Genomic DNA, 12771 nt, shown 5'->3' with positions numbered 1-12771 from the left:
TGCAGAGAAGAAACTGTGGCGCAGGAGGCTGACTTGCCCAAGCTACAAAATTAGTCAGTGGCAGATCTTGAATTAGAATCCAGATCCACTGGTGCTAGAATTCGGTGCTTTGCTGGTACTTCCTTATATTCATTCACACAGTGCATTGCACACAATAGGTGGCTTATGTTTCTGTTGTGGTTGTTTAACATCTGAGTTCAAGAGAAGTGCTTTTCACAGATATAATTTTTTTTTTAAGATTTTTTAATTTTTTTGACAGAGACACAGCGAGAGAGGGAACACAAGCAGGGGCAGAGGGGGAGGGAGAAGCAGGCTTCCCGCTGAGCAGGGAGCCCAATGCAGGGCTCGATTCCAGGACCCGGAGATCATGACCTGAGCCAAAGGCAGACGCCCAAAGACTAAGCCACTCAGGCGCCCCAGATACGATAATTCTTAATTAGCAATGATCTCACTCAGGGTCATCATGAATCAATTGTGAAACCAGGTCTCTATTTCTAGACTCCGAACAGAACAGAGTGAACAAAGGGGAGGGAAGCTTAGTGAGGAATAGAAGAGGTTAAGAAAACACAGGCTTGTGCAAAGATGAAGAGGCCCATGTGTGCTAGTGGGCTGAGCAGTACTGCAGCAGAGAGAACATAAAGAACATATAGAAATTAATCAGCAACAGTATGGAGTGTAAACACTGAAGAGAAGGATATATTCTTTCCCTGTCCTCAGAGAAAAGAGTATGGTAGAAAGAAAAGCATCATCATTCTTCTGATAAGGGAAGAAATGTAGCCATGGCCATACACACACACAGACCCATGTGGTAATGACCATGTAATGAAAAAACTCTATCACCTGACATTGGTGGTTATATGTTTTCCAAGGACTTAAAAAGAACTCCCAGCAGTGTTCTTTGTCCTACTAGGTCTGAGATCTGCCCTGTTCTTCTTGCCAGTTTTCTCCTCCTGGATACTGAGTTTTTAATAAAGTAGCATAAATACTAGGGATCATTAGCTGTTAGACCTAGAGCTTTATGATCACTTACTTAAACTCTACAGTATCCCATTCAATGCAATAGTCTTCTCACCTGCAAGAGGCACTGTTGTTATCTGGGTGAGGGAATGAGAGAAAGCATTAGGAATGTGATGAGTTGAGGATTAAGACTAAAGAAATGACTACTGGAAACAAAGGTCCAGGAACAACATTATTTATTGTGGCCATTTTCACCAACTCATATTGTGGGGTAGAATTTGGCACTTAATTTTTTTCATCTGGGGCAGAGCCCAAGGACGTGGTACATGGAAACAGCAGCATAAATAAAATGGAAGTGACTAAGGTGTTTTGACACTCATTAAGATGGGTGTTACTCTCAAAATGGAAGACAAGTACCTACTTTTCTATCCTACCACACCTTTTCCTGCTGGTGACCAGGGACAGAGTTACCTGCTCTTCTAATACCTAAAACCACAGGTGAACAGAGACTGAACTGACCTACTTTGCAAATACTTGTTAAACTGTTAATCAGCAAACTTACTGCAGGCAGTGGTCATGTGGCCTCACAGCTATTCTGCTTTAGGCTGAAGGCCAGACTAGGAGCAGACCTCAGTTAAGGTGGTACTTCTGAGAACCAAGTGCTTGTTAAAAATGCAAATTATTGGGACCTTATCCCCCGGCATTCTGAATCAGATTTTTTTTTCTTTTTTTTTTAAAAGATTTTATTTCTTTCTTTCAGAGAGAGAGAGAGAGCATGAGTGGGGGAGAGGGGCAGAGAAAGAAGCAGGCTCCTGGCTGAGCAGGGAGCCTGATGTGGGGCTCCATCCCAGGACCCTGGGATCATGACCTGGGCCGAAGGCAGACACTTAACTGACTGAGCCATCCAGGCGCCCAGATTTTTTTCCTTTTTAAATAAACTTTTAAATTTAGAAGTAGATTTATAGAAAAGTTGTCAAGATAGGACAGTGTTGCCATATACCACAAAGCCAGGTTTTAACTTTTATTAACATAGTACGTTAGTATGGTACATTTGCCACAAGTAGTGAATCAATATAGACATTAACTAAAGTTCGTACTTTGTATTTTCCTTAGTTTTTACCTAATACCCTTTTTCTGTTCCAAGATCCCATCCAGAATGTCACATTACATTTAGTCGTGTCTCCTTAGGTTCTTCTTGGTTATTAGTTTTTCAGACTTTCCTTGTTTTTGATGACCTTGCCAGTTTGGGAGAGTATTGGCTAGGTGTTTTAAATAATGTCCCTCAATTTGGCTTTGTCTGATGTTTTTCTCATAATGAGACTGGTGTTATGGGTTTTTGGGAAGAAGACCACAGAGGTAAAGTGCCATTCTCATCACATATCAAGGGTACACACTATCAACATAACTTATTGATGTTAATCTTGATCACCTGGCTTAAGTTGTGTTTTAAGGGTTCTCCAGTGTAAAGTTCTTTCTTCCTCCCCTTTTCTTTGAAAGGAAATCACTATGTGCAACCCACACTAAGGAATGGGGAGTTAAGTTGCACCTTCCTGAGGCTGGAATATCTACATAAATTATTTGGAATTCCTCAACATAGGAGATTTCTACTTTCCATCGTTTATTCAGTTATTTATATCAGTGTAGACAAATGGACATATATTTTATACTTTGATATATCCCCATTGCTTTTTTTTTTAAGATTTTATTTATTTGAGAGCGAGAGAGAGAGAGAATGAGAGAGAGAACACGAGAGGGGGTAAGGTCAGAGGGAGAAGCAGACTCCCTGCTGAGCAGGGAGCCCGATGCGGGACTCAATCCCGGGACTCCAGGATCATGACCTGAGCCGAAGGCAGTCGCTTAACCAATTGAGCCACCCAGGCGCCCTCCCCATTGCTTTTTTTGTTTTTAGCACTTCATTACTTTCTGGCATTTATTTTTTAGGTAGGCACTTATTTTTTTATTTTATTTTTTATTTTATTTTTATTTATTTGACAAAGAGCGAGAGAGGGAACACAAGCAGGGAGAGTGGGAGAGGGAGAAACAGGCTTCCTGCTGAGCAGGGAGCCCGATGTGGGGCTTGATCCCAGGACCCTGGGATCATGACCTGAGCCGAAGGCAGACACCTAACGACCAAGCCACCCAGGTACCTGGCACTTATTTTTTTCAACAAGCTTTCCTGATGTTTTCAGGCATACTACACGTAAGTAGGTTTTGACAGGGAAGAATTTCCCTTGTTTGTGAGATCATGTGAGTCACATGGGCTGCAGTTAAAAATAAGTCTCAGGGCCCTTCTCTGAAGATTCTGATGTAGTAGTTCTAGGGTGAGCCCCAAATCTGGATTTTTTTTTTTAAGATTTTATTTATTAGAGAGAGAGAGAGAGAGAGCACAAGTAGGCAGAGCGGCAGGCAGAGGGAGAGGGAGAAGCAGGCTCCCCACTGAGCAGGGAGCCCGATGTGGGGCTTGATCCCAGGACTCTGGGATCATGACCCGAGCTGAAGGCAGCTGCTTAACCGACTGAGTCACCCAGGCGCCCCAACACAAATCTGGATTTTATAACTATCTTCTGATGATTTTTATAATTGGACATGTAAACATGGCCTTGATGTAATTTTAATGAAGACTTTGGGGTAAGGCTTAAATTAGATAGATAGCTACAATCCATGGTATTGGAAGAATAATGCTTTACACTTGGGGTTCCAAGTGTGTTCACATGCACTCTGATTTGATTCTCATTATCAAAATATGAAGGAGGAAGAATATTTTGTAGATCAGAAGAGTGAAAACTCAGGTATCTTTCCTAAAATCACACATATTGGGTATATCACCATACCATGGCCAACAGGCAGAAAAGCAACAGAGAATCTGACGTGTTTGGGGAATTGAAATAGCACTATTAAGTAAGATAACTAAAAAGATAGCTATTAGTCTGATTTTTAAGCAATAAAGAATTATACTCTATCATAATAAAATTGACCTACACAAAGCACTGTTCCCAGTACCCTTTCATCCCTTCAAAATAAACCAAATTAACTTTATATATTGAGCAACTATATGCCAAGCGTAGCCTGGTCTCTTAACTTCTTTGTAAGACTCCATTTTTATTTTTATTTTTTCTTCAAATTTTAACTTAAATTCTAGTTAACATGTATGTAATACTGGTTTCAGAATTTAGTGATTCATCACTTACATATAACATCCAGTGCTTAACACAATAGGTGCCCTCCTTAATACCTATCACTCACTTAGCCCACCCCCCACCTCCCCTCCAGCCACCCTGTTTGTTCTCTCTAGTTAAGAGTCTCTTTTTTTTTTTTTTTTTTTAAAGATTTTATTTATTTGAGAGAGAGAATGAGAGACAGAGAGAGCACACGAGAGGGGGTAGGGTCAGAGGGAGAAGCAGACTCCCGCCGAGCAGGGAGCCCGATGTGGGACTCGATCCCGGGATTCCAGGAACACGACCTGAGCCAAAGGCAGTCGCTTAACCAACTGAGCCACCCAGGCGCCCCTAGTTAAGAGTCTCTTATGTTTTGCTTCCCTCTCCCTATGTTCATCTGTTTTGTTTCTTAAATTCCACATATGAGTGAGATTATATCATATTTGTCTCTGATTTATTTTGCTTAGCATAATACACTCTAGCTTCATTCACCTGACTCCATTTTTAAAACTTGAAAAATAAATCTGTATGAGTTTTCTAGGGCTACCGTAACAAAATATCACTACAGTAGTTCCCCCTAATCTATGGCAGGTAAGTTCCAAGACTCCTAGTGAATGCCTAAAACTGTGGATAGTACTGAATCCTACAGATACTATCCTTTTTCCTATACACACATATTTATGATAAAGTTAACTTATAAATTAGGCACAGCAAGAGATGAACAATAATAATAAAATAGAACAATCATAACAATATACTGTAATAAAAGGTGAATGTGGTCTCTCTCTCAAAATATCTAATTGTACTGAACTTCGCCTTGTGATGACGTGAGATGATAAAACGCCTATGTGATGGGATGAAGCAAGGGGAATGACATAGGTGTTATGACGCAGCGTCAGGCTACTGACATTGTAGGGGTTAGGACTTAAACATCTTTTTGGGAGACATGATTCAACCTGTAACAAATTTGTGCCACACAATACACGCTTTTAAAGTGTACTATTCTGTGGTTTTTATTATATTCACTAGGTTGTGGAGCCGATATCACCAATTCCAGACCATTTTCTTCATTCCAAAGGATAACCCTATACCCGTTAGCGCTCCCCAACCCCAACCCATCCCTAACCCGTGGCAACCACTAATCTACTTCCTGTCTGTACAGATTTGCCTATTCAGGGCGCCTGGGTGGCTCAGTCGTTAAGCGTCTGCCTTCGGCTCAGGTCATGATCCCAGGGTCCTGGGACTGAGTCCAGCATCGGGCTCCCTGCTCAGTGGGGAGTCTGCTTCTCCCTCTGCCTGTCACTCACCCTGCTTGTGCTCACTCTCTCTCTGACAAATAAAATTAAAAAAAAAAAAAAAAAATTTGCCTATCCATAAGATTTCATGTAAACGGACATTTCATATAAATGGAATCAGATAATAAGATTCATCTACATTGTAACATGTATCAGCACTTCATTCCTTTTTATGGTTGAATAATATTCAATTGTATGACTATACATATACATTTTTATACATTCATCAGTTGATGGACACTTGGGTTGTTCTCACTTTTTTGGCTATTATCAATAATTATGCGGGGTGCCTGGGTGGCTCAGTCATTAGGCGTCTGCCTTCGGCTCAGGTCATGATCCCAGGGTCCTGGGATTGAGCCCCACATCGGGCTCCCTGCTCGGCGGGAAGCCTGCTTCTCCCTCTCCCACTCCCCCTGCTTGTGTTCCCTCTCTCGCTGTGCCTCTCTCTGTCAAATAAATAGATAAAATCTTAAAAAAAAATAATTATGCCATAACTATTCATGTACATTTTTTGTGTAACTGTTTTGAAAAAAAAAATTTTTTTTTTTTTAAGTAGGCTCCATACCCAGTGTAGGACTTGAATTCATGACTCAAAACATTAAGAGCTGCAGGGCGCCTGGGTGGCTCAGTTGGTTAGGTGACTACCTTTGGCTAGGGTCGTGATCCTGGAGTTCTGGGATTGAGTCCCGCATTGGCCTCCCTGCTCAACGGGGAGTCTGCTTCTCCCTCTGACCCTCCCCTCTCTCATGTGCTCTCTCTCTCTCTCTCAAATAAATAAATAAAATCTTAAAAAAAAAGATTAAGAGCTGTACTCTACACACTGAGCCAGCCAGGTGCCCGTGTATGACCGTTTTTAATTTTTTCATATCCAGGAGTGGAAGTGCTGGATCATACCATAATTAACTTTTTGAGAAACGGCCAAACTGTCATCCAAAACAGCTGTACTAATTCTCACTAGTAACGTACAAAGGTTCTAATTTCTACACATCCTCTACAGCACTTATTATTGTCTTTTTTTTTAAAGTAGGCTCAACGCCCAGTTTGGAGCTCCATTAGGGGCTTGAACTCAACACCCTGAGATTAAGACCTGAGCTGAGATCATGAGTCAGACACTTAACCAACTGAGCCACTCAGGTGCCCCGTTATTATCTTTTTGATCATAGCCATTCCAGTGGATATATGTGGTATCTCACTGTGACTTTGCATTTCCCTAATGACTAATGATGTTGAACATCTTTTCGTGTGTATATTAGCCATTTGTATATGTACAAATTTCTCTCTTTGGAGAAAAGTATATTTAAATCCTTTGCCCAATTTTAATTGTCTTTTCATTGTTGAGTTCTAAGAGTTCTTTATATGTTCTGGATACTAGACTCTTGTTAGAGGATTTGCAAAGGTTTCCCTCCCATTCTGTGGATTATCTTTTCACTTCCTTGGTGGTGCTCTCTGAAGCATAGAAGTTTTTAGTTTTAAGTCCAACTTACCTATATTTTAACTAGTGCTTTAGGTGTTATAGTGAAGAAACCACTGACAAATAAGCACTTTAAAATGATTATAGAAGATGATTATGAAACTAACATAATGAGATATGCTATATAGGTTTTTAAGGAAGACCATGGAAACTCCCAACCTTTTTTTTTTTTTTAAGATTTTTATTTATTTATTTGACAGAGAGAGACACAGCGAGAGAGGGATCACAAGCAGGGAGAGTGGGAGAGGGAGAAACAGGCTTCCTGCTGAGCAGGGAGCCCGATGCAGGGCTCGATCCCAGGACCCTGGGATCATGACCTGAGCCGAAGGCAGACGCTTAATGACTGAGCCACCCAGGTGCCCCGAAACTCACATTTTAAAATAGTTCGAAACTGTTATAAATGATTTAGGCATGTGTTTGCTCAGAGACAGGTTCTAAGGTGATTTCTGGAAGTCCCAGTACATGTTAAGAGCATTAATCAAACAACTAAGCAAACATATTCGTATTATAGACAATTCTACATTTTTGATACAACATTGAGAAATCAGAATGGTCACATTACTAGTGATAAGAAAAAACATTTCCAGTGAAAAATGTAGTAAATGGCAGAGTACCCTGACTGGAGAACATAGCTGACTGGAGAATAGGAAGTGCATTGTCTAACCACTTTTCATATGATATTGACTTACAATAGCTCTGTTGACTGCTGAAACAAAAGCATTTCCATAACTTAGAAAATCTATTTTTAAGACGTTTTTGTGTTTAAACAATGGCCTAGAAGATGTGTTTCTAGTAACTGCCTGAAACAAGGGAGGAAAGGTATGGGAAGACCAATCAGTGGTGAGCACTCCTCCAACATTTGATTATAAAATACAAGGCCCAAAGCTTTGTTACAATCAGAAACAAGTAACCAACAGAAATACTGGGGTTTATAGCCCTCATTGTTTAGTAGAGAGCCTCTGTTTTGGCTGTGTATGCATGTTTTTTTCTGAGGCCACTTGCACTACCTCCAATAATAGCACTAAAAAAACTACTCTTGCTGTGTCACTGGCATACTTTAAATTGCTTTAAAAAATATTACTTTTGTTCCTTCTTGGAATATTTTATTTTATAAAGCAATCCATTACTTCTGACGTGTGTGTATGTATATATTCACTTATCAAGTTATTCTTGCCTCTCGGTATTTTTCAGAAAAAAGTGATTAAACTTTGATCCCATTAAGCAAACATTGTCAATATTAGTTTTTAATTGGCAGCAATGGCCTATTTTCTTAAAAAAATATAGTTAGAATTTTTCAAAAACTAAGGTTTTGGGGAATATATTATCTATTTAAAGAATTATATGTGAATGTATATGAAAAATGGCTATTAAGTAATAAGAATTTTCCCCAAATAGCCTGTGGAATCATCATTTTATAGTGCCCCAAAGAGAAGAGTAAGCAGGAGTCCTACCCAAACAGAAATGCAATTAAAGAAAGCTAGCTCCTTTGAATATACAGAACTTGGGATTGTATTTGTGTTCTGTACTGGATATAATCAAAACAACACAAAATTTCCCATTTTCCTCAAAGCTAAAAGCGCAGGCAGGCACCAGTTAAACAGACTAGTAAACAGAAAAGTCAGGCACCTGGGTGGCTCAGTCAGTTGTGTGGCTGCCTTCAGCTTGGGTCGTGATTCTAGAGTCCTGGGATTGAGTCCTGCATTGGGCTCCCTGCTCAGCGGGGAGTCTGCTTCTCCCTCTGACCCTCCCTGCTCTCATGCTCTCTCTCAAATAAAATCTTAAAAAAAAAAAGAGAGAAAAGTCAACACAAGACACAATTAATTAATTGGTGGATGATCACTATCAGACAGCAGGGAGTTGGGGAACTGTATTTCTAGCAAACATAGAGGTAAAATTCTCCTGATAAATTGAGGTATTCTCAGGATTAACGAGTTATTTGTAAAGAGGAAAGTATATTCAACTGATGGAGAAAATGCAAGATATGTAATTACCTTGGTCCTAAAGTTATAATAAAAAGACAAAGGGAATTCTTAGGATACGGCATAGAGGGAATTCTCTTCAAAATTATTGTTACAAAGAACTGTTAAGGTTTTGCATTCCCCCAAGTAAGTACTATTCTCTAAGCCTGTATCTTATGATATTCCATGGACTTGAATTAAGTCTATCTTGGAAGCCTTGGTCGTCTCCTCTGGGCTCCCATAGCACTATGCTTATATCTTTTTTTAAGTTTATTTAAGTACTCTACACCCAGCATGGGCCTCAAACTTACAACCCCAAGATCAAGAGTTGTATGCTCTTCCAACTGAGCCAGTCAGGTGCTCCTACACTTAAAAACTCTTTACAGGACTTACTGTATTTAAGTGCCTTAATGTTCCCTTTAAGGCTGACTTTGAAGTCTGTTTTATAGAAGTAATATTTTGCTTCAATGCTATTAATAGAAATCTGTTATATCCAATGTTATTTTTTAGGTCTTTCCATGATAAGTTTTTAAGCAGTGGATTAAATAGAACGGGACTCAACTAGTAAACTTGGCTCTACTTCTTCCCTTAGAAAAGTAAAAGCTCAGGATGCCTGAGTGGCTCAGTCAGTTGGGTGTCTGCCTTTGGCTTAGGTCATGATCCCAGGGTTCTGGGATCAAATCCTGCATCAGGCTCCTTGCTCAGTAGGGAGCCTGCTTCTCCCTCTGCCTGCCGTTCCCCTTGCTTGTGCTCACTTGCTCTCTCTCTCTGACAAATAAAATCTTAAAAAAAAAAAAAGCTCAAGACAAATACACCATTTTGTTTCAGCCAAGTTACTAACCAAGCTGGTTAAAGTGCAACAGCTGTATCACAACTGGAGACTCTAAAATAAAGGCAGATATAATTTTTGATGTATTTTTTTAGATTAAATTATTCATCTTTAAACAAATCAAAACTTAAATCATCAATATCTAATCATATAGTTTATTCCCATACAAACTGTGGAGGACAGAATTTACCAAAAAACAAAAACAAAAACAAAAACCTTTTCCCTATTGATCAGAAAGCTTCTGGTGGCAATTTGGAGAAATACAACTGAAAACATCTTAGGCAAGGGGTGAGGAAGGCTCCTGAGGGAATGTGGAACCTTGGAAAAGGAGAAAAGCTAAAGTTTGATGTAATCAGGACTGCCAGAGCACTTGTTTTTGTTTCCAGCATGGACCCTGGATCTGAAAGATAGGTTCAAATACCAGCTGTTAAGTCTTAATTTCCTTACCATTAAGAATATATTTACTAATTCAGTGTTGTTTTAAACAAGGTGATACATTTAAGAAAAAGGCTATAGGAATGTGCCTAACTCAAAGTTCCTAATTCCGTGACACTGGACATATTTTTTCATTAACTACTGACATTCATGTAACACTTCTAATCCAAACAGTTCAGGAAACTATATCACTAAATGATGAGTAGACATCTTAATGTTTAAGAATGAACTAAATGAAACAAACGGACAAAAGAACTCAAAAGTCAGTAAGTTGTATCCTAAGAACCACCCATTTGCCTTGACAAAGGAGATTTCTGAGCTCAAATCCATCCTGCATCAGTGCAGTTCAACAGTGATTAAGTATTTAGTTGATGCCACAAAGGCAATTATGAGACAAAAATTCCTCCCTTCAGAAGGTGGTCTAAAAGGGAGATATTGAAATGCAGTGTGATGTTCCATGCATAGAAGAATGTGTAAAGCACTCCAGGGACACTGGTGAGGAAGCAGTTAAATTTGCATAGTGTAGGGACACCTGTAGGGACTCCTGGGGCTCAGTTGTTATTCATGAAGTCATGATCCGAGGGTCCCCGGATCGAGTCCCACTTCGTGCCTTTCCCTCTGCCTGCAGCTCCCCCTGCTTCTGCTCACGCGCGCGCTCTCTATCACACAAATAAAGGAAATCTTAAAAAAAAAATTTTGCTTAGTGTTAAGAGGAGGGTAAGAAGTGTTAAGGAGAGTTAACAAGGGGAAGTGACATTTAAACCAAGCTTACAAGGAATGAGAGTCTGCCAGATACAACAGAGAGAAGGGCAGTCAGGTGAAGGAAACAAGTGACAATTAGGAAGAGACAATTAGGAAGAGACAATTATGAAGACAGTGAATCCAAACTATTGCAAAGAACACTCCAAAGAAAGGGATCCTCTGAGAAAAATGCCAAGTCACATAGAAGGGATATTATTTGCTCCACAGAATTGATTTTCTGGAATCTGTGAGACTAACCAGCCATATTTTGTGGGCAAAATAATCTCAAATACAAGAATGATAAAGAAAATTAGCTTTATTTATGTAAATTAAAAAAAATTGATTGTAGTGTTAGATTTTGTCAAGTGTTTTCATTTTGAACAATTTACAAGAGTATTTATATACAAACATAATAAAATAGAGTACTGATCACATTGTTCCTGCTTGACTCAAAGTATTTTCTCAATTCTGAACATGCCCCTATCACTCCAGTTTTTAATTTTTTAACAGGGAAATGCTATGTTGTGACATAGTGCTTGATTAATACATATAACACTGAAGTGGAAGGAGAGTCAGTGATTACCAGCAGTTAAAAAATATTTTTTCAACCAATATGACTCTATCATTAGATTTTTTTCTATATTAAAATATGTTTCATGATAAAAGAACATAGTTGCATTCGTTGATGATCTAAATTTGTTGTTTTATATAAACGCATAGTTGACCTAAATATAGGTATGAATCTGTAAACTCATTAATATGAATGTCTGTCATAAATGAAAATAAACAAAATTGAGGGGAGCAGAGGTAACAGAAAATCCATGTGAGAAACTGGAGATACCCTACTCTATTTAAAATAAGTAAAATTTCCATTCTGTGAACCAAATACAAACCAAAACAAAAGGTGGTGAAAAGCCATGATATTTATAGACACCAGATCTTAAGTCACACTGTAGGGCTGTAATTAACTTGTACTATTATATATTGGATAATTCTGAACCAAGTTTCCTAAATATGTTTCCAATCATTTATGTTGTTTGAGAAATCCAGAAAGTTTAATTACTGAATAAGGCAGAATTTTAAATTAGCAATTGGGATACAATATAAATGCAGATAATTTAAAGTCAAATCTATATCTACACCAAAGTATTAAGTATACCGTGTGTGTATGGACTGTCAGAAGAAATCCATTTCATTTCTAAAGGAATGGATTGTTTAGTAAGTTCCAATTCTTTAGCACTTTCTTGAAATTCCCGGCAAGAGCTCTGTGGTTTTATTAAATTGAAAAAAAATAAAAATAAAAACCCACAAAAAATGTTAAGTTTGATATTACTTCAAAAAGTCACAGCTATTTAAGACAATCAACCAGACCTCCAAGTGCACTTGTGTCTAAAATGTCACTTTTGTCCCCAAAGAGAAGGAAATAATCAAGTACTTTATTAAGGTGCTTACTATTAAAACAAGAAAATCAGAGGAAATTGGTCTTTAATTGGATGCTTACATTCTTTCCAGGGTTCTTAGTATGTTTAGATGTTGGTATCTTGACTTGGACATTTTCCTGGTTGCCCCTGATAGCAGCCTCAAGGCGGGCTTTCAGGGCTGGAGAAGAAGCCATTACATTTTTAAAAACTGATGAATACTGAGGCCCAATCTGCATGAGATTTTGCAAAGCAAAGTCATGTAAATTTTTCATTACGGAAGTTGCTGATCCCAGAGCATTATCATCCAAAAGGAAGGAAATGAGGATGGGCAGAAGACAGGCCACCAGCTGAGAACCTGTTAAGTAAATAAATGATACAAGTCCTGGGTTGAAGGTTGTGTTTAATATATAAAGTTGTAAACTTACTTATCTGTACACATTTTTCCCCACTGAAAGGGGAAAAGGATCCTTCTAAATCTCTCCTCTCAAATTAACACTAAATAATATCAA

At 38.7% G+C, this 12771-nt stretch overlaps 1 protein-coding gene and 1 long non-coding RNA gene across 19 annotated transcripts in view; one reads left to right on the top strand and one right to left on the bottom strand.

The window, feature by feature from the left end:
- Positions 1-12771, top strand: part of LOC118003078 — a 78501-nt gene that overhangs the window by 49483 nt on the left and 16247 nt on the right. The window lies entirely within an intron of this gene.
- Positions 12138-12771, bottom strand: part of HEATR5A (HEAT repeat containing 5A) — a 111671-nt gene continuing 111037 nt past the window's right edge. For 10 of the 11 annotated variants that reach the window (XM_034993822.1, XM_034993818.1, XM_034993821.1 and 7 more), the window contains one exon: positions 12138-12617. In XM_034993822.1, coding sequence (XP_034849713.1) covers positions 12310-12617 — 308 coding nt within the window. In that variant the 3' untranslated portion in view covers positions 12138-12309. The remainder of the gene's footprint in view (positions 12618-12771) is intronic. The other variant, XR_004677255.1, reaches the window with a different exon arrangement.

The sequence above is a fragment of the Mirounga leonina genome, unplaced genomic scaffold, assembly GCF_011800145.1.
Source record: "Mirounga leonina isolate KUSES-001 unplaced genomic scaffold, KU_Mleo_1.0 Mir_91, whole genome shotgun sequence".
Taxonomy (NCBI): domain Eukaryota; kingdom Metazoa; phylum Chordata; class Mammalia; order Carnivora; family Phocidae; genus Mirounga; species Mirounga leonina.
The sequence above is the reverse complement of the archived record's forward strand: the minus strand, read 5'-3'. Positions and strand labels throughout refer to the sequence as shown.